The following is a 22,885-nucleotide window of genomic DNA, read 5'->3' on the forward strand; positions in this document are numbered from 1 at the left end:
TGCGACTTGTAGCTTCCTTGTATCTAGACGCTTCTCCGCCGTTCGTCACCTCGCTTCATCAGACGCTCCGATTGGCTTAGAGCTTCTCCTCTGGCCAATCACAGACGCGCTTACTTTCACCTAGCAACGCGTTTCCTCGACCCGGCCTGCAGAGGGCGACAAAAACAACAATAAAAAGTTGACAGTAAATTAAACTTTCTACTGTTTTTTTTTTTATATTGGTCGAAGCGAACAACTATTTTTTATCGGTATTACTCACATATTCTTTGTCTTTCTCCTTCCTGAAGTTCAGTCTCAACATGGCGGATTTTTAATTTTTTTTTAAATTGTTTTATTTTTTTTATTGAACAACAATCATACATTTATAATTCACACAAAAGTCAAAGCACTTTCAACATCAAGGAAAGAAAACCAAAGCAAATACAGAGAGTAATAATACTATTAATAGTAATAACTAGATTATTAATATATTTATATAATATAATTAATACATATTTTAATTAATATAAATTATTAATTATTATCATATTTATTCTTATTCTTATATATAATATATATATATGTATATCATATATATATATATATATAATTATTATAATAATTAACTATATATTAATAATTAATATATATTAATAATTAATATATATTAATATATAATATATAATTAATATAATAACTAGATAAATAAAAACTAGTAATAATATACAAATATATACATATATATATATATATATATATATATATATATATATATATATATATATATATATATATATATATATATATATATATATATATATATATATATATATATTTAAAAAAAAGACAAAAAGGGCTACCTAAATCACTTTAAATGTTTTTAACAAGGATATCAATTAAAGGGCTTGTGTACAGAGTTCCACGTAACTTATCAGTTTTAAACAGCTTTTTCCATCCATCCATCCATCCATCTTCTTCCGCTTATCCGAGGTCGGGTCGCGGGGGCAGCAGCCTAAGCAGGGAAGCCCAGACTTCCCTCTCCCCAGCCACTTCGTCCAGCTCTTCCTGTGGGACCCCGAGGCGTTCCCAGGCCAGCCGGGAGACATAGTCTTCCCAACGTGTCCTGGGTCTTCCCCGCGGCCTCCTACCGGTGGGACGTGCCCTAAACACCTCCCTAGGGAGGCGCTCGGGTGGCATCCTGACCAGATGCCCGAACCACCTCATCTGGCTCCTCTTGATGTGGAGGAGCAGCGGATTTACTTTGAGCTCCTCCCGGATGACAGAGCTTCTCACCCTATCTCTAAGGGAGAGCCCCGCCACCCGGCGGAGGAAACTCATTTCAGCCGCTTGTACCCGTGATCTTGTCCTTTCGGTCATAACCCAAAGCTCATGACCATAGGTGAGGATGGGAACGTAGATCGACCGGTAAATTGAGAGCTTTGCCTTCCGGCTCAGCTCCTTCTTCACCACAACGGATCGATACAGCGTCCGCATTACTGAAGACGCCGCACCGATCCGCCTGTCGATCTCACCATCCACTCTTCCCTCACTCGTGAACAAGACTCCGAGGTACTTGAACTCCTCCACTTGGGGCAAGATCTCCTCCCCAACCCGGAAATGGCACTCCACCCTTTTCCGGGCGAGAACCATGGACTCGGACTTGGAGGTGCTGATTCTCATCCCAGTCGCTTCACACTCGGCTGCGAACCGATCCAGCGAGAGCTGAAGACCCTGGCCAGATGAAGCCATCAGGACCAAATCATCTGCAAAAAGCAGAGACCTAATCCTGCAGCCACCAAACCAGATCCCCTCAACGCCTTGACTGCGCCTAGAAATTCTGTCCATAAAAGTTCAGAACAGAATCGGTGACAAAGGGCAGCCTTGGCGGAGTCCAACCCTCACCGGAAACGTGTCCGACTTACTACCGGCAATGCGGACCAAGCTCTGACACTGATCATACAGGGAGCGGACCGCCACAATCAGACAGTCCGATACCCCATACTCTCTGAGCACTCCCCACAGGACTTCCCGAGGGACACGGTCGAATGCCTTCTCCAAGTCCACAAAACACATGTAGACTGGTTGGGCAAACTCCCATGCACCCTCAAGGACCCTGCCGAGAGTATAGAGCTGGTCCACAGTTCCACGACCAGGACGAAAACCACACTGTTCCTCCTGAATCCGAGGTTCGACTATCCGGCGTAGCCTCCTCTCCAGTACACCTGAATAGACCTTACCGGGAAGGCTGAGGAGTGTGATCCCACGATAGTTAGAACACACCCTCCGGTTCCCCTTCTTAAAGAGAGGAACCACCACCCCGGTCTGCCAATCCAGAGGTACCGCCCCCGATGTCCACGCGATGCTGCAGAGTCTTGTCAACCAAGACAGCCCCACAGCATCCAGAGCCTTAAGGAACTCCGGGCGGATCTCATCCACCCCCGGGGCCTTGCCACCGAGGAGCTTTTTAACTACCTCAGCAACCTCAGCCCCAGAAATAGGAGAGCCCACCACAGATTCCCCAGGCACTGCTTCCTCATAGGAAGACGTGTTGGTGGGATTGAGGAGGTCTTCGAAGTATTCCCTCCACCGATCCACAACATCCGCAGTCAAGGTCAGCAGAACACCATCCGCACCATACACGGTGTTGATAGTGCACTGCTTCCCCTTCCTGAGGCGGCGGATGGTGGACCAGAATTGCTTCGAAGCCGTCCGGAAGTCGTTTTCCATGGCCTCACCGAACTCCTCCCATGTCCGAGTTTTTGCCTCTGCGACCGCTGAAGCCGCACACCGCTTGGCCTGTCGGTACTTGTCCACTGCCTCAGGAGTCCCATGAGCCAAAAGAACCCGATAGGACTCCTTCTTCAGCTTGACGGCATCCCTCACCGCCGGTGTCCACCAACGGGTTCTAGGATTACCGCCACGACAAGCACCAACTACCTTGCGGCCACAGCTCCAATCAGCCGCCTCGACAATAGAGGCGCGGAACATGGTCCATTCGGACTCAATGTCCAGCACCTCCCTCGTGACATGTTCAAAGTTCTTCCGGAGGTGGGAATTGAAACTCTCTCTGACAGGAGACTCTGCCAGACGTTCCCAGCAAACCCTCACAATGCGTTTGGGCCTGCCAGGTCTGTCCGGCATCCTCCCCCACCATCGCAGCCAACTCACCACCAGGTGGTGATCGGTAGAAAGCTCCGCCCCTCTCTTCACCCGAGTGTCCAAAACATGAGGCCGCAAATCCGATGACACAACTACAAAGTCGATCATGGAACTGCGGCCTAGGGTGTCCTGGTGCCAAGTGCACATATGGACACCCTTATGTTTGAACATGGTGTTTGTTATTGACAATCTGTGACGAGCACAAAAGTCCAATAACAAAACACCACTCGGATTCAGATCCGGGCGGCCATTCTTCCCAATCACGCCTCTCCAGGTTTCACTGTCGCTGCCAACATGAGCATTGAAGTCTCCCAGTAGAACGAGGGAATCACCCGGGGGAGCACTCTCAAGTACTCCCTCGAGTGAATCCAAAAAGGGTGGGTACTCTGAGCTGCGGTTTGGCGCATAAGCGCAAACCACAGTCAGGACCCGTTCCCCCACCTGAAGGCGGAGGGAAGCTACCCTCTCGTCCACCGGGTTGAACTCCAATGTGCGGGCTCTGAGCCGGGGGGCAACAAGAATTGCCACCCCAGCCCGTCGCCTCTCACTGCCGGCAACGCCAGAGTGGAAGAGAGTCCAGCCCCTCTCGAGAGAACTGGTTCCAGAGCCCTTGCTGTGTGTCGAAGTGAGTCCGACTATATCTAGCCGGAACTTCTCCACCTCGCGCGCTAGCTCAGGCTCCTTCCCCCCCAACGAGGTGACGTTCCACGTCCCAAGAGCTAGCTTCTGTAGCCGAGGATCGGACCGCCAAGTGCCCTGCCTTCGGCTGCCGCCCAGCTCACATCGCACCCGACCTCTATGACCCCTGCTATGGGTGGTGAGCCCATTGGAGGGGGGACCCACGTTGCCTCTTCGGGCTGTGCCCGGCCGGGCCCCATGGGGACAGGCCCGGCCACCAGGCGCTCGCCATCGTGCCCCACCTCCGGGCCTGGCTCCAGAGGGGGGCCCCGGTGACCCGCGTCCGGGCGAGGGAAATCTGGGTTCCTTGTCAGTGTTCCCCATAGAGATCTTCGAGCTGCTCTTTGTCTGATCCCTCACCTAGGACCAGTTTGCCTTGGGAGACCCTACCAGGGGGCATAAAGCCCCCGGACAACATAGCTCCTAGGATCATTGGGACACGCAAACTCCTCGACCACGTTAAGGTGGCAGCTCAGAGAGGAGTTTTAAACAGCTTTTTTTTTACCTTTATTGTATTTTTCCAGAATTAATTAAAAAAAAAATATGACAACAAATCTTGCAAACATACATTTTATTTTTTATTGTTTGTACGACACCTCCGCTCCGGACAGGCTTAACCTCCTCCAACCTCCGAGGACAAAGCTACGAACTATGGGAGACCGGGCTTTCTGCTCTGCCGCTCCCAGTCTGTGGAACGCTCTCCCTGACCACCTGAGGGCACCACAGACTGTGGATGCTTTTAAAAAAGGCTTAAAAACCCTTCTTTAAAAAAATATGCATACTAGTTCTAGCTATTAGGCTGTTCTACTTTTTATTTTTATTATCTTTTTAGTATTATTAGTTGTTTTTTTTAATACACTGTAGCATTTTGAGGTTGTTTGCTCAATGTAAAGTGCTTTTTACAAATAAAATCTATTATTATTATTATTGTATTAAATATTGTGATTATTCTACTAATGTATTACAAAAAGTAATTATGTACACGCATATATGCAAAGAAATAGTAAATAAAAATACATTTTACATATTTTTTTTTTGTTTATAATTAGTATCATCCCAAAATTAGAACACAAATTGATACCTGTTGATACATGTAAATCACTTACTTGGCATTAAAGTTAGTAAGTAAAAGCTATAATTAAATGTAAATAATAAATAATATAATTAAATAAATATTAATAGTAATTGATACGCTGACATTTAATAATAATAATAGATTTTATTTGTAAAAAGCACTTTATATTGAGTAAACAATCTCAAAGTGCTACAGTCTATTAAAATAAATAAATAGATAAATAAATACATTAACAAATAAATAAATAAAGAAAAAGATAAAGAAAAAAATAATAACTAGAACAGCCAAATAGCTATAACTATTTGATTGATAATTGTAACTCGGGGGCAACAGAGTTCCATGTAACTTATCAGTTTTAAACAGCTTTTTTTTTTTACTTTTATTGTATTTTTCCAGAATTAATTTAAAAAAAATTATGACAACATATCCTGCAAACATACATTTTATTTTTTATTGTTTGTACGACACCTCCTCCAACCTCCGAGGACAAAGCTACGAACTATGGGAGACCGGGCTTTCTGCTCTGCCGCTCCCAGTCTGTGGAACGCTCTCCCTGACCACCTGAGGGCACCACAGACTGTGGATGCTTTTAAAAAAGGCTTAAAAACCCTTCTTTAAAAAAAATATGCATACTAGTTCTAGCTATTAGGCTGTTCTAGTTTTTATTTTTATTATCTTTTTATTATTATTATTATTATTTTTTAATACACTGTAGCATTTTGAGGTTGTTTGCTCAATGTAAAGTGCTTTTCACAAATAAAATCTATTGTTATTATTATTATTGTATTAAATATTGTGATTATTCTACTAATGTATTACAAAAAGTAATTATGTGCACGCATATATGCAAAGAAATAGTAAATAAAAATACATTTTACATATTTTTTTTTGCTTATAATTAGTATCATCCCAAAATTAAAAGACAAATTGATACCTGTTGATACATGTAAATCACTTACTTGGCATTAAAGTTAGTAAGTAAAAGCTATAATTAAATGTAAATAATAGATAATATAATTAAATAAATATTAATAGTAATTGATACGCTGACATTTAATAATAATAATAGATTTTATTTGTAAAAAGCACTTTATATTGAGTAAACAATATCAAAGTGCTACAGTCTATTAAAATAAATAAATACATAAATAAATACATTAACAAATAAATAAAGAAAGAAAAAGATAAAGAAAAAAATAATAACTAGAACAGCCAAATAGCTATAACTATTTGATTGATAATTGTAACTCGGGGGCAACAGAGTTCCATGTAACTTATCAGTTTTAAACAGCATTTTTTTTTACCTTTATTGTATTTTTCCAGAATTAATAAAAAAAAAAAATATGACAACATATCTTGCAAACATACATTTTATTTTTTATTGTTTGTACGACACCTCCTCCAACCTCCGAGGACAAAGCTACGAACTATGGGAGACCGGGCTTTCTGCTCTGCCGCTCCCAGTCTGTGGAACGCTCTCCCTGACCACCTGAGGGCACCACAGACTGTGGATGCTTTTAAAAAAGGCTTAAAAACCCTTCTTTAAAAAAAACAAAAAACATTTTTATAGATATATGCATACTAGTTCTAGCTATTAGGCTGTTCTAGTTTTTATTTTTATTATTATTAGTTGTTTTTTTTAATACACTGTAGCATTTTTAGCTCAATGTAAAGTGCTTTTTACAAATAAAATCTATTGTTATTATTATTATATATTATTAAATATTGTGATTATTCTACTAATGTATTACAAAAAGTAATTATGTACACGTATATATGCAAAGAAATAGGAAATAAAAATACATTTTACATTTTTTTTTTTTGCTTATAATTAGTATCACCCCAAAATTAAAAGACAAATTGACACATGTAAATCACTTACTTGGCATTAAAGTTAGTAAGTAAAAGCTATAATTAATTATAATATATATAATTATAACATTATATTATATTATTATAATATTTATAATAATAAATAATATAATTAAATAAATTAAATAAATTAAATTAAATAAATATTAATAGTAATTGATACGCTGACATTTAATAATAATAATAATAATAATAGATTTTATTTGTAAAAAGCACTTTATATTGAGTAAACAATCTCAAAGTGCTACAGTGTATTAAAAAAATAAATAAATAAATAAATACATTAAAAAATAAATTAAAAAATAAAAAGATAATAAAAAAAAACAAAAAAAAACTAGAACAGCCAAATAGCTATAACTAGTATGCATATATCTAAAAAAGGGTTTTTTAAATAGAAGGGCTTTTTTTAAAAGCATCCACAGTCTGTGGTGCCCTCAGGTGGTCAGGGTCCAGGAGAGCGTTCCACGCTGACATTTCACAGATCACAGCTGCTGTGGTTGAAGAAAGGTTTTTCCTTCTGCTTCCATGCTGGAGGATTAGGACGTCATGCGAGCGCAGGACAAATGAAACGTTAGCTCCATTCGCTGCAAAGTCATTCAACACGTAACAAGCAGCACTTTTGTCCCCTTTCTTTTATTGAGATTAGCACACAAGACACTGACAATTTCCAGAAAAAAAAAAACCCAAAAAGCATTTCAACAATTGAGAGTCATTTAGCACTTTCACCATGACTGCACATCCCCGGGGGGAAAATGTTGTCAGCGTTACTGCGGACAAACACGTCACTAGAACCTCACGACAAAGACACGACGTACCAAGAAAAGAACAACAACTGATTGGGGGGTAAAACTGGCCAAATAAATTCCTTCGACGTGCAAAAAAAAACAACAACTTTCCATTCACAAACGACTACAATCTAACATAAACATATATATATACTTATAATGCTTTTTATCACATAAATAATTTGATTATCAAATGTGTATAAGAATCTACTTTGTAGACAAGAGAGATAACTAACACTGGCAGGTGTCAGTGAGTCAAACATTCTTCCATCGGGAGAGCGGCGTCGATTATTGCCACTAATAATCCTTTGTTCGCCGCTGAGCGATAACGAGAAATACGTCAAATATGGCATGACTGCTCTCTGACAGGCAATATATGGCAGTTCTAGTATATAAAAAAATAATAATGCATGTTTGACCCTTTAAAACCACAAGGGGGCAGCATACTGCAAAAGCAAGGACGTCCCGCTGGGTGGCGATTAAGTGGGATTATATATGTGCTTTAATGTCTTTTTGGCCGATATTGTCCAATTCTTAATTACCGATACCGATATCAACCGATACCGATATATATATACAGTTGTGGGATTAACACATTATTATGCCTAATTTGGACAAATCCCTGCTGGATGGTGAGACAAGTACTTCATTTAAGGTGGTACAGGTGAGAAGAGTACTTCATTTAAGGTGGTACTGGTGAGACTTCATTTAAGGTGGTACTGGTGAGAAGAGTACTTTATTTAAGGTAGTACTGGTGAGAGGAGTACTTCATTTAAGGTGGTACTGGTGAGACGAGTACTTCATTTAAGGTGGTACAGGTGAGAAGAGTACTTCATTTAAGGTGGTACTGGTGAGACTTCATTTAAGGTGGTACTGGTGAGAAGAGTACTTCATTTAAGGTGGTACTGGTGAGACTTCATTTAAGGTGGTACTGGTGAGAAGAGTACTACTTCATTTAAGGTGGTACTGCTGAGAAGAGTACTTCATTTAAGGTGGTACTGGTGAGAAGAGTACTTCATTTAAGGTGGTACTGGTGAGAAGAGTACTACTTCATTTAAGGTGGTACTGGTGAGAAGAGTACTACTTCATTTAAGGTGGTACAGGTGAGAAGAGTATCTCATTTAAGGTGGTACAGGTGAGAAGAGTACTTCATTTAAGGTGGTACTGGTGAGAAGAGTACTTCATTTAAGGTGGTACTGGTGAGACTTCATTTAAGGTGGTACAGGTGAGAAGAGTACTTCATTTAAGGTGGTACTGGTGAGAAGAGTACTTCATTTAAGGTGGTACTGGTGAGAAGAGTACCTCATTTAAGGTGGTACTGGTGAGAAGAGTACTTCATTTAAGGTGGTACTGGTGAGAAGAGTACTTCATTTAAGGTGGTACTGGTGAGACTTCATTTAAGGTGGTACTGGTGAGACGAGTACTTCATTTAAGGTGGTACTGGTGAGACTTCATTTAAGGTGGTACTGGTGAGAAGAGTACTTCATTTAAGGTGGTACTGGTGAGAAGAGTACCTCATTTAAGGTGGTACTGGTGAGACGAGTACTTAATTTAAGGTGGTACTGGTGAGACTTCATTTAAGGTGGTACTGGTGAGAAGAGTACTACTTCATTTAAGGTGGTACTGGTGAGAAGAGTACTTCATTTAAGGTGGTACTGGTGAGAAGAGTACTTCATTTAAGGTGGTACTGGTGAGAAGAGTACTACTTCATTTAAGGTGGTACAGGTGAGACGAGTACTTCATTTAAGGTGGTACTGGTGAGAAGAGTACTTCATTTAAGGTGGTACTGGTGAGAAGAGTACTTCATTTAAGGTGGTACTGGTGAGACTTCATTTAAGGTGGTACTGGTGAGAAGAGTACTACTTCATTTAAGGTGGTACTGGTGAGAAGAGTACTTAATTTAAGGTTGTACTGGTGAGAGGAGTACTTCATTTAAGGTGGTACTGGTGAGAAGAGTACTACTTCATTTAAGGTGGTACTGGTGAGAGGAGTACTTCATTTAAGGTGGTACTGGTGAGAAGAGTACTTCATTTAAGGTGGTACTGGTGAGACTTCATTTAAGGTGGTACTGGTGAGAAGAGTACTTCATTTAAGGTGGTACTGGTGAGAAGAGTACTTCATTTAAGGTGGTACTGGTGAGAAGAGTACTTCATTTAAGGTGGTACTGGTGAGACGAGTACTTCATTTAAGGTGGTACTGGTGAGAAGAGTACTTCATTTAAGGTGGTACAGGTGAGAAGAGTACTTCATTTAAGGTGGTACTGGTGAGACGAGTACTTCATTTAAGGTGGTACTGGTGAGAAGAGTACTTCATTCAAGGTGGTACTGGTGAGACTTCATTTAAGGTGGTACTGGTGAGACGAGTACTTCATTACAGGTGAGTACTGCAGTGAGTACTTTGAGCAGCACAGTGGCAAGGCCCCATGTTGGAATGTGAGTCAATAGAAGAGTGTAGGAGGTGGACCTCCTGCTCAGTAGAGGGCGCTGTCCTTGTAGGAGCTGGGGAAGGTCTGGCAGGGCTTGTTCCAGGACTGCTGGGCCGTGGGCAGACTGACGGTGCTGGCGCTCTTCATGCGGTTCTTCAGGCCCCAGCTGAGGAAGGAGGACTTCTTGCTCACCTTGCGGGACTTGGGACTCTGGTCCTCGTTGTAGGCCAGGCAGATCATGGAGTAGGTCTTGGGCAGGTTCCCGCAGAAGGTGGCGCTCTTGGCAGGCTACACAGAAACACGCACTAATAAGCAACAAGTAGCCCCCACATGTAAAAAAAAAAAAAAGAGGCTTCGCTACACATCTTAAAATGCAAGCTAGAGACCGATATTGATACTAAGTAGTCAAGGATGTTTTGGATATTTGGAGCAGATATTAGCCTTCAGTGAAAGTTGTTTAAACAAAAAATAGCTGGACAAGTCACATTAACACCTAATGTATCATAAGTGATACACATTTTTTTAAAGCTAAAAAGCCTGATGTATCAGATCAGATACATGCATTGCATGTGTCATCCACAAGAGGGCAGCGGTTGACTTGTTAGAGGACTGGCAAAACAGGAGACGCCTGATTTTTGAAGAGAAACTTTCAACCACTTTTTTTTTTTTCTACTGCTTGTCCCTTTTGGGGTCTATAAAACGTTATTTTTTATTACTGACACGTCAGCAATAACAGTTCATCTGTTGATACAAGTAGAAATGACTTAATATGTCGTCATATATTTTATAATAAAACTGTGTTGAAAATGTGTATCAAATTAGAGACAACAGGTATAAAGAGGTAATGTTACTCAAAATGAGTCATTTGGTATTTTATTGTATTTCATGCATTATAAATAGCATGAAGCAACATACAGTCCATCCATTTCCTACCGCTTGTCCTTTTTGGGGTCTATAAAACATTATTTTTTATTACTGACACGTCAGTAATAACAGTTCATCTGTTGATACAAGTAGAAATGACTTAATATGTCATCATATATTTTATAGTAAAACTGTGTTGAAAATGTGTATCAAATTAGAGACAACAGGTATAAAGAGGTAATGTTACTCAAAATGAGTCATTTGGTATTTTATTTTATTTCATGCATTATAAATAGCATGAAGCAACATACAGTCCATCCATTTCCTACCGCTTGTCCCTTTTGGGGTCTATAAAACATTATTTTTTATTACTGACATGTCAGTAATAACAGTTAATCTGTTGATACAAGTAGACATTTCTTAATATGTAAGCATATATTTTATAGTAGAACTGTGCAGAAAATGTGTATCAAATTAGAGACAACAGGTATAAAGAGGTAATGTTACTCTAAATGAGTCATTTGGTATTTTATTGTATTTCATGCATTATAAATAGCATGAAGCAACATACAGTCCATCCATTTTCTACCGCTTGTCCCTTTTGGGGTCTATATAACATTATTTTTTATTAGTGACACATCAGTAATAACAGTTAATCTGTTGATACAAGTAGAAATGACTTAATATGTCGTCATATATTTTATAGTAAAACTGTGCAGAAAATGTGTATCAAATTAGAGACAACAGGTATAAAGAGGTAATGTTACTCTAAATGAGTCATTTGGTTTTTTATTGTATTTCATGCATTATAAATAGTATGAAGCAACATACAGTCCATCCATCCATCCATTTCCTACCGCTTGTCCCTTTTGGGGTCTATAAAACATTATTTTTTATTACTGACACGTCAGTAATAACAGTTCATCTGTTGATACAAGTAGAAATTACTTAATATGTCGTCATATATTTTATAGTAAAATTGTGCAGAAAATGTGTATCAAATTAGAGACAACAGGTATAAAGAGGTAATGTTACTCTAAATGAGTCATTTGGTATTTTATTGTATTTCATGCATTATAAATAGCATGAAGCAACATACAGTCCATCCATTTTCTACCGCTTGTCCCTTTTGGGGTCTATATAACATTATTTTTTATTAGTGACACATCAGTAATAACAGTTAATCTGTTGATACAAGTAGAAATGACTTAATATGTCGTCATATATTTTATAGTAAAACTGTGCAGAAAATGTGTATCAAATTAGAGACAACAGGTATAAAGAGGTAATGTTACTCTAAATGAGTCATTTGGTTTTTTATTGTATTTCATGCATTATAAATAGTATGAAGCAACATACAGTCCATCCATCCATCCATTTCCTACCGCTTGTCCCTTTTGGGGTCTATAAAACATTATTTTTATGACTGACATGTCAGTAATAACAGTTCATCTGTTGATACAAGTAGAAATTACTTAATATGTCGTCATATATTTGATAGTAAAACTGTGTAGAAAATGTGTATCAAATTAGAGACAACAGGTATAAAGAGGTAATGTTACTCTAAATGAGTCATTTGGTTTTTTATTGTATTTCATGCATTATAAATAGCATGGAGCAACATACAGTCCATCCATTTCCTACCGCTTGTCCCTTTTGGGGTCTATAAAACATTATTTTTTATTACTGACACATCAGTAATAACAGTTAATCTGTTGATACAAGTAGAAATGACTTAATATGTCATCATATATGTTATAGCAAAACTGTGTTGAAAATGTGTATCAAATTATATACAACAGGTATAAAGAGATAATGTCACTCTAAATGAGTCGTTTGGTATTTTATTGTATTTCATGCATTATAAATAGCATGAAGCAACATACAGTCCATCCATTTCCTACCGCTTGTCCCTTTTGGGGTCTATAAAACATTATTTTTATTACTGACACGTCAGTAATAACAGTTCATCTGTTGATACAAGTAGAAATTACTTAATATGTCATCATATATTTTATAGTAAAACTGTGTTGAAAATGTGTATCAAATTAGAGACAACAGGTATAAAGAGATAATGTCACTCTAAATGAGTCATTTGGTATTTTATTGTATTTAATGCAGTATAAATAGCATGAAACAACATACAGTCCATCCATTTCCTACCGCTTGTCCCTTTTGGGGTCTATAAAACATTATTTCTATTACTGACACATCAGTAATAACAGTTCATCTGTTGATACAAGTCGAAATTACTTAATATGTCGTCATATATTTTATAGTAAAACTGCGTTGAAAATGTGTATCAAATTAGAGACAACAGGTATAAAGTGATAATGTCACTCTAAATGAGTCATTTGGTATTTTATTGTATTTCATGCATTATAAATAGCATGAAGCAACATACAGTCCATCCATTTCCTACCGCTTGTCCCTTTTGGGGTCTATAAAACATTATTTTTTATTACTGACACATCAGTAATAACAGTTAATCTGTCGATACAAGTAGAAATTACTTAATATGTCGTCATATATTTTATAGTAAAACTGTGTTGAAAATGTGTATCAAATTAGAGACAACAGGTATAAAGAGGTAATGTTACTCTAAATGAGTCGTTTGGTGTTTTATTTTATTTCATGCGTTATAAATAGCATGAAGCAACATACAGTCCATCCATTTCCTACCGCTTGTCCCTTTTGGGGTCTATATAACATTATGTTTTTATTACTGACACATCAGTAATAATAGTTCATCTGTTGATACAAGTAGAAATGACTTAATATGTCGTCATATATTTTATAGTAAAACTGTGTTGAAAATGTGTATCAAATTAGAGACAACAGGTATAAAGAGGTAATGTTACTCTAAATGAGTCATTTGGTATTTTATTGTATTTCATGCATTATAAATAGCATGAAAACAACAGACAGTCCATCCATCCATCCATTTTCTACCGCTTGTCCCTTTTGGGGTCTATAAAATATTATTTTTAATTACTGACACGTCAGTAATAACAGTTCATCTGTTGATACAAGTAGAAATTACTTAATATGTCGTCATATATTTTATAGTAAAACTGTGTTGAAAATGTGTATCAAATTAGAGACAACAGGTATAAAGAGGTAATGTTACTCTAAATGAGTCATTTGGTATTTTATTGTATTTCATGCATTATAAATAGCATGAAGCAACATACAGTCCATCCATTTCCTACCGCTTGTCCCTTTTGGGGTCTATAAAACATTATTTTTTATTACTGACACGTCAGTAATAACAGTTAATCTGTTGATACAAGTAGAAATGACTTAATATGTCATCATATATTTATAGTAAAACTGTGTTGAAAATGTGTATCAAATTAGAGACAACAGGTATAAAGAGGTAGTGTTACTCTAAATGAGTCATTTGGTATTTTATTGTGTTTCATGCATTATAAATAGCATGAAGCAACATACAGTCCATCCATTTCCTACCGCTTGTCCCTTTTGGGGTCTATAAAACATTATTTTTTATTACTGACACGTCAGTAATAACAGTTCATCTGTTGATACAAGTAGAAATTACTTAATATGTCGTCATATATTTTATAGTAAAACTGTGTTGAAAAAGTGTATCAAATTAGAGACAACAGGTATAAAGAGATAATGTCACTCTAAATGAGTCGTTTGGTATTTTATTGTATTTCATGCATTATAAATAGCATGAAGCAACATACAGTCCATCCATTTCCTACCGCTTGTCCCTTTTGGGGTCTATAAAACATTATTTTTATTACTGACACGTCAGTAATAACAGTTCATCTGTTGATACAAGTAGAAATTACTTAATATGTCATCATATATTTTATAGTAAAACTGTGTAGAAAATGTGTATCAAATTAGAGACAACAGGTATAAAGAGATAATGTTACTTTAAATGAGTCATTTGGTATTTTATTGTATTCCATGCATTATAAATACAATCTTTACATGTTTTAAATGCGTTTACTTTACACAATATGGTATATTTACAGGTAAAATATAACATTTGTTGTTTTATTGTGTGGCGATCTCTAGAATATTAGCATGGCGTCATTAGCATTAAAGTTGCAGGGTTTACTAACTGTGGGCGTGTCCCTACCATGGCGGGGTTGCCGTCCAGCACGCTGACCACCTGGACGTCCACGCCCTGCTCGTCGGCGTCCTTCAGCAGCCGCATCACCTCGCCCACGCTCATCCACTTGCAAGGGGTGTCGCCCACGGCCACGATGTAGTCGCCCTCCTTCAGCCCGTCAGCCTGCAAACAGAAGGCCGGGCGTGAGGAGAGGTCAAATGCTCTAGCTGAATGCTAAAATACATGGACTTTGCTATAGACGTGCTACTGATTAGCATTAGCGATTTTACATGGCGATTTCTACACCACTAAACGTGTTATTGAAAACTACAACTAAGATGCTGGTTACAATCAAACAGCTGGTGCGTAACCTGTACAGTACTTACAGTATTAACACTTTCTAGGGCGCAACAAAAACAAATTTAAGGTCTTGCCGTTTTGGAAGAGAATTTTCCAAATGTGTAAATGAAAACTACAACTAAGATGCACGTTACAATCAAACAGTTGGTGCGTGATATGCACATTACTTACAGTATTAACATTTTTCAGGGCGCAACAACAACAACAACAACAACAAACTAACTGTACACTGCGGCCATCTAACATCTTGCCGTTTTGGAAGAGAATTTTCCAAATGTGTAAATGAAAACTACAACTAAGATGCACGTTACAATCAAACAGTTGGTGCGTGATATGCACATTACTTACAGTATTAACATTTTTCAGGGCGCAACAACAACAACAACAAAAAACTAACTATACACTGCTGCCATCTAACATCTTGCCGTTTTGGAAGAGAATTTTCCAAATGTGTAAATGAAAACTACAACTAAGATGCACGTTACAATCAAACAGTTGGTGCGTGATATGCACATTACTTACAGTATTAACATTTTTCAGGGCGCAACAACAACAACAACAAACTAACTGTACACTGCGGCCATCTAACATCTTGCCGTTTTGGAAGAGAATTTTCCAAATGTGTAAATGAAAACTACAACTAAGATGCACGTTACAATCAAACAGTTTGTGCGTGATATGCACATTACTTACAGTATTAACATTTTTCAGGGCGCAACAACAACAACAACAACAACAACAACAAACTAACTGTACACTGCGGCCATCTAACATCTTGCCGTTTTGGAAGAGAATTTTCCAAATGTGTAAATGAAAACTACAACTAAGATGCACGTTACAATCAAGCAGCTGGTGCGTAATATGTACAATACCTACAGTATTAACACTTTTTAGGGTGCAACAAAAACAAAACAAAAAACTACTAACTATATACACTGCTGCCATCTAGCATCTTGCCGTTTTGGTAGAGACTTTTCCAAACGTGTAAATGAAAACTACAACTAAGATGCACGTTACAAACTGCTGGTGTGTAATATGTACAGTACTTACAGCATTAACACTTTTTAGGGCGCAACAACAACAACAACAACAACAACAACAACAACAACAAAAACTACTAACTATACACTGCTGCCATCTAACATCTTGCTGTTGTGGAAGAGAATTTTCCAAATATGTAAATGAAAACTACAACTAAGATGCACGTTTGAATCAAACATCTGGTACTACTTACAGTATTAACACTTTTTAGGGCACAGCAACAACAACAACAACAACAACAACAAAACTAACTATACACTGCTGCCACCTACAGTCTTGCTGTTTTGGAAGAGAATTTTCAAAATGTGTAAATGAAAACTACAACTAAGATGCACGTTACAATCAAACAGCTGGTGCGTAATATGTACAACACTTACAGTATTAACACTTTCTAGAGCGCAACAACAACAACAAAAACTAACTATACACTGCTGCCATCTAACGTCTTGCCGTTTTGGAAGAGAATTTTCCAAATATGTAAATGAAAACTACAACTAAGATGCACGTTAGAATCAAACAGTTGGTGCGTAATAAGTACAGTACTTACAGTATTAACACTTTTTAGGGCGCAACAACAACAACAACAACAACAACAACAAAACTAACTATACACTGCTGCCATCTAACGTCTTGTCGTTTTGGAAGAAAATTTTCCAAATGTGTAAATGAAAACTACAACTAAGATGCACGTTAGAATCAAACAGATTTTGTCTAATAAGTACAGTACTTACAGTATTAACACTCTTCAGGGTGCAACAACAACAAAAAACTATACACTGCTGCCATCTAACGTCTTGACGTTTTGGAAGATAATTTTTAAACATGTGAATGAGAACTACGACTAAAATGCACGTTACAATTAAACAGCTGGTGTGTACTATGTACAATACCTACAGTATTAACACTTTCTAGGGCGCAACAACAACAACAACAACAACAAAAAACTACTAACTATATACACTGCTGTCTTGCCGTTTTGGTAGAGAATTTTCCAAATAAGTAAATGAAAACGACAACTAAGATGCACGTTACAAACACCTGGTGTGTAATATGTATAGTACTTGCAGTATTAACACTTTTTAGGGCGCAACAACAACAAAAACTACTAACTATACACTGCTGCCATCTAACATCTTGCCGTTTTGGTAGAGAATTTTCCAAATAAGTAAATGAAAACGACAACTAAGATGCACGTTACGATCACACAGCTGGTGTGTAATATGTACTCTACTTACAGTATTAACACTTTTTAGGGCGAAAAAAAAAAATCTAAGGTCTTGCTGTTTTGGAAGAGAATTGTGTCAGCCAGTGTGAGGAGCTCTACAGGACTGAAGATGGCGCCGGAGGAACGTGAGCGTGTTCCAGGCACACCTGGACTCCAGCGAGTGACTTCTCTCCTGCGGCCTCCAAGGAAACATATAAGAGGTTGACCCAGTTGGAGTTTACGCAACCTCACTAATCAGCGTGGCCTCTTAACGAGCTGTCACAGTGACGCAGACTTCTAATTGCTGGCCGACTAGGCGGCGGCGGCGGCTTGATGTTTGATGTTGAGGGTAGTTAAACATCTCAACTAAGAAGTTACTGACAATAAATTCAACACCATAGACTGTGTTTATGTTATTCACATGTGAATAATGCTGTATAATAGACTGTATTTATATTATTCACATGTGAATAATGCTGTATAATAGACTGTATTTATGTTATTCACATGTGAATAATGCTGTATAATAGACTGTATTTATATTCACATGTGAATAATGCTGTATAATAGACTATATTTATGTTATTCACACGTGAATAATGCTGTATAATAGACTGTATTTATATTCACATGTGAATAATGCTGTATAATAGACTATATTATTCACATGTGAATAATGCTGTATAATAGACTGTATTTATATTATTCACATGTGAATAATGCTGTATAATAGACTGTATTTATGTTATTCACATGTGAATAATGCTGTATAATAGACTGTATTTATATTCACATGTGAATAATGCTGTATAATAGACTATATTATTCACATGTGAATAATGCTATATAATAGACTGTATTTATAATATTCACATGTGAATAATGCTGTATAATAGACTGTATTTATGCTATTCACATGTGAATAATGCTGTATACTAGACTGTATTTATGTTATTCACATGTAAAAAAATACCTTAGTGTTTATTGTCTATTGTGAGCGAACTGTGGTGCTAAATTTCCCCCAGGGATCAATAAAGTACTTTCTATTCTATTCTATCTGATGAATATGTACATAAATACACTAGATCACAGTAATTATACTTTGGACAAACTGAGTTACAAAAGATTAAAGTATTGTTTGAGATATTATTATTATTATATTATATTAGTTTGAGCATATTTGTTGTAACCCCCCCTGCCACAAATAGATTGCAGTCCTGTCTTATCTCATCAAAATGAAAATCCCCATTAAAAGTCACATTGCCGGACTTTGGTCCCATGTGGACCACACTTGGGACTCACAGCAGCGGGGCACAGGGGGTCCAAGGAGACCACCTGGACCGGGGCGTCTCCCTTCAGCGTGAAGCCCAGGTCCCGGTCCTCGGCGCGGAGGCGCAGCGTCCGAGGTGGCGTCCAGCGCTGCTTGGCGGAGAAGACCGCCAGAGGCCCCTGGTGGACACAGAGTGGAAGTGACGCTCAGTACAAGGAAAAGGACTTGGATTCTGTTTGTGAGCAGCTTGTTTTTTTTTACTTTCTTCAATCCGGCCACGCTAAAGACAAACTCTCAGGGAGGTCACCCAGAACAAGGTCAAGGGTCGCCGGGCGTCCACCTACTCTCTTGCTTTTTCCCCTCGTAAAATCAAGCGGTTCTAACCGGCGGCTCGCGTAAAGAGTCACTCAAGCAGCACTGAGAGCCAGACTCTCTAGTTAAAAGTTGCAATTTTCTACAGCAACAAAGAAAGTATGCTTGGTAAAAAAAAAAAAGCTCCACCCTTCCAAAATACGCTAGCTTGATGCTAATTTAGTTAGCATTAGCGATTTTAAATTTCCGCACCTCCAAAATTTGCTCATGCGAACTACAACTCAGCTGAACGTCACAATCCAACAGCCGGTGTGTAATTAGTACAACTAGTGATGGGTTGATGAGGCGCCATGAAGCGTTTCGACACATTGCAAAACTGTATTGATACTGTGTCGATACTGTGTCACTAAATACTGACATCTGCTGGACATTAAAAATCCCTACAGGCAACCTATGGACCGACTCAACTGACACTGATTTGATGCCCTAGTACAGGGGTCACCAACCTTTTTGAAAGCAAAAACTACTTCTTGGGTACTGATTACCGTAATGCGAAGGGCTACCAGTTTGATACACACTTAAATAAATAAATATATTGGCATTTGTAAGTTACACGTAAGTGTGATTTAAACAAGAATAGCTAAATAAATACATTTATATATATATAAAAAATGGGTATTTCTGTCTGTCATTCCGTCGTACATTTTTTTTTTCCTTTTACGGAAGGTTTTTTGTAGGGAATAAATGATGAAAAAAAACACTTAATTGAACGGTTTAAAAGAGGAGAAAACACAGAAAAAAATAAAATAAACATAGTTTTCTTCAATTTCGACTCTTTAAAATTCAAAATTCAACCGACAAAAAGAAGAGAAAAACTAGCTAATTTGAATCTTTTTGAAAAAATTTAAAAAAAATTTTTTATGGAACATCATTAGTAATTTTTCCTGATTAAGATACATTTTTAGAATTTTGATGACATGTTTTTAAATTGGTTAAAATCCAATCTGCACTTTGTTAGAATATTTAACAAATTGGACCAAGCTATATTTCTAACAAAGACAAATCAGTATTTCTTCTAGATTTTCCAGAACAAGAAATTCAAAATACTTTGAAATAAGATTTAAATTTGATTCTACAGATTTTCTAGATTTGCCAGAATAATTTTTTTTTAATTTTAATCATAGTAAGTTTGAAGAAATATTTCACAAATATTCTTCGTCAAAAAACCAGAAGCTAAAATATTTATTATTCTTTACAATAATAAAAAATTTATTTTTTTACTTGAACATTGATTTAAATTGTCAGGAAAGAAGAGGAAGAAATTTAAAAGGTAAAAAGGTATATTTGTTTAAAAATCCTAAAATCATTTTTAAGGTTGTATTTTTTTCTCTAAAATTGTATTTCTAAAAGTAATAAGAAGCAAAGTAAAAAAATAAATGAATTTATTTAAACAAGTGAAGACCCATCCATCCATCCATTTTCTACCGCTTATTCCAAGTGAAGACCAAGTCTTTAAAATATTTTTCGTGGATTTTCAAATTCTATTTGAGTTTTGTCTCTTTTGCGAAGGCCTACCAGTTTGATACACACTTAAATAAATAAATATATTGTCATTTGTAAGTTACACGTAAGTGTGATTTAAACAAGAATAGCTAAATAAATACATTTATATATATATAAAAAATGGGTATTTCTGTCTGTCATTCCGCCGCACATTTTTTTTTTCCTTTTACGGAAGGTTTTTTGTAGGGAATAAATGATGAAAAAAACACTTCATTGAACGGTTTAAAAGAGGAGAAAACATGAAAAAAATTAAAATAAAATTTTCAATTTCGACTCTTTAAAATTCAAAATTCAACCGACAAAAAGAAGAGGAAAAACTAGCTAATTTGAATCTTTTTGAAAAAAAAATAAAAAAAAATGTATGCAACATCATTAGTAATTTTTCCTGATTAAGATACATTTTTAGAATTTTGATGACATGTTTTTAAATTGGTTAAAATCCAATCTGCACTTTGTTAGAATATTTAACAAATTGGACCAAGCTATATTTCTAACAAAGACAAATCAGTATTTCTTCTAGATTTTCCAGAACAACAATTTTAAAAGAAATTCAAAATACTTTGAAATAAGATTTAAATTTGATTCTACAGATTTTCTAGATTTGCCAGAATAATTTTTTTGAATTTTAATCATAATAAGTTTGAAGAAATATTTCACAAATATTCTTCGTCGAAAAAACAGAAGCTAAAATATTTATTATTCTTTACAATAATAAAAAAAATTTTTTTTTTACTTGAACATTGATTTAAATTGTCAGGAAAGAAGAGGAAGAAATTTAAAAGGTATATTTGTTTAAAAATCCTAAAATCCTTTTTAAGGTTGTATTTTTTTCTCTAAAATTGTATTTCTAAAAGTAATAAGAAGCAAAGTAGAAAATAAATGAATTTATTTAAACAAGTGAAGACCCATCCATCCATCCATTTTCTACCGCTTATTCCAAGTGAAGACCAAGTCTTTAAAATATTTTTCGTGGATTTTCAAATTCTATTTGAGTTTTGTCTCTTTTGCGAAGGGCTACCAGTTTGATACACACTTAAATAAATAAATATATTGTCATTTGTAAGTTACACGTAAGTGTGATTTAAACAAAAATAGCTAAATAAATACATTTATATATATAAAAAAAATGGGTATTTCTGTCTGTCATTCCGTCGTACATTTTTTTTTCCTTTTACGGAAGGTTTTTTGTAGGGAATAAATGATGAAAAAAACACTTAATTGAACGGTTTAAAAGAGGAGAAAACACGAAAAAAATTAAAATAAAATTTTCAATTTCGACTCTTTAAAATTCAAAATTCAACCGACAAAAAGAAGAGAAAAACTAGCTAATTTGAATCTTTTTGAAAAAAAATAAAAAAAATAATTTATGGAACATCATTAGTCATTTTTCCTGATTAAGATACATTTTTAGAATTTTGATGACATGTTTTTAAATTGGTTAAAATCCAATCTGCACTTTGTTAGAATATTTAACAAATTGGACCAAGCTATATTTCTAACAAAGACAAATCAATCAATCAATCAATCAATGTTTATTTATATAGCTCTAAATCACAAGTGTCTCAAAGGGCTGCACAAGCCACAACGACATCCTCGGTACAAAGCCCACATACGGGCAAGGAAAAACTCACCCCAGTGGGACGTCGATGTGAATGACTATGAGAAACCTTGGAGAGGACCGCATATGTGGGTAACCCCCCCCCCCCTCTAGGGGAGACCGAAAGCAATGGATGTCGAGTGGGTCTGACATAATATTGTGAGAGTCCAGTCCATAGTGGATCCAACATAATAGTAAGAGTCCAGTCCATAGTGGGGCCAGCAGGACACCATCCCGAGCGGAGACGGGTCAGCAGCGTAGAGATGTTCCCAGCCGATGCACAGGCGAGCGGTCCACCCCGGGTCCCGACTCTGGACAGCCAGCACTTCATCCATGGCCACCGGACCTGTGCCCTCCCCCCCCTCAAGGAAAAGGGGAGCAGAGGAGAAAAGAAAAGAAACGGCAGATCAACTGGTCTAACAGGGGGGCTATTTAAAGGCTAGAGTATACAAATGAGTTTTAAGATGGGACTTAAATGTTTCTACTGAGGTAGCATCTCTAATTGTTACCGGGAGGGCATTCCATAGTACTGGAGCCCCAATAGAAAACGCTCTATAGCCCGCAGACTTTTTTTGGGCTCTGGGAATCACTAATAAGCCGGAGTTCTTTGA

At 37.0% G+C, this 22,885-nt stretch overlaps 1 protein-coding gene across 1 annotated transcript in view; it reads right to left on the reverse strand.

The window, feature by feature from the left end:
- Positions 1–9,617: 9,617 nt before the first annotated feature.
- The window catches only part of LOC133608433 (rhophilin-2-like), a 166,608-nt gene continuing 153,340 nt past the window's right edge, over positions 9,618–22,885 (reverse strand). Inside the window, exons 13-15 of the mRNA XM_061963655.2 lie at positions 18,835–18,981; positions 14,955–15,110; positions 9,618–10,261 (exon numbers count right to left, since the gene is read on the reverse strand). Of these exons, the coding sequence (XP_061819639.1) occupies positions 10,019–10,261; positions 14,955–15,110; positions 18,835–18,981 (546 nt within the window). The 3' untranslated portion in view covers positions 9,618–10,018. The remainder of the gene's footprint in view (positions 10,262–14,954; positions 15,111–18,834; positions 18,982–22,885) is intronic.

Source organism: Nerophis lumbriciformis, linkage group LG06, assembly GCF_033978685.3.
Source record: "Nerophis lumbriciformis linkage group LG06, RoL_Nlum_v2.1, whole genome shotgun sequence".
Classification (NCBI taxonomy): Eukaryota; Metazoa; Chordata; class Actinopteri; order Syngnathiformes; family Syngnathidae; genus Nerophis; species Nerophis lumbriciformis.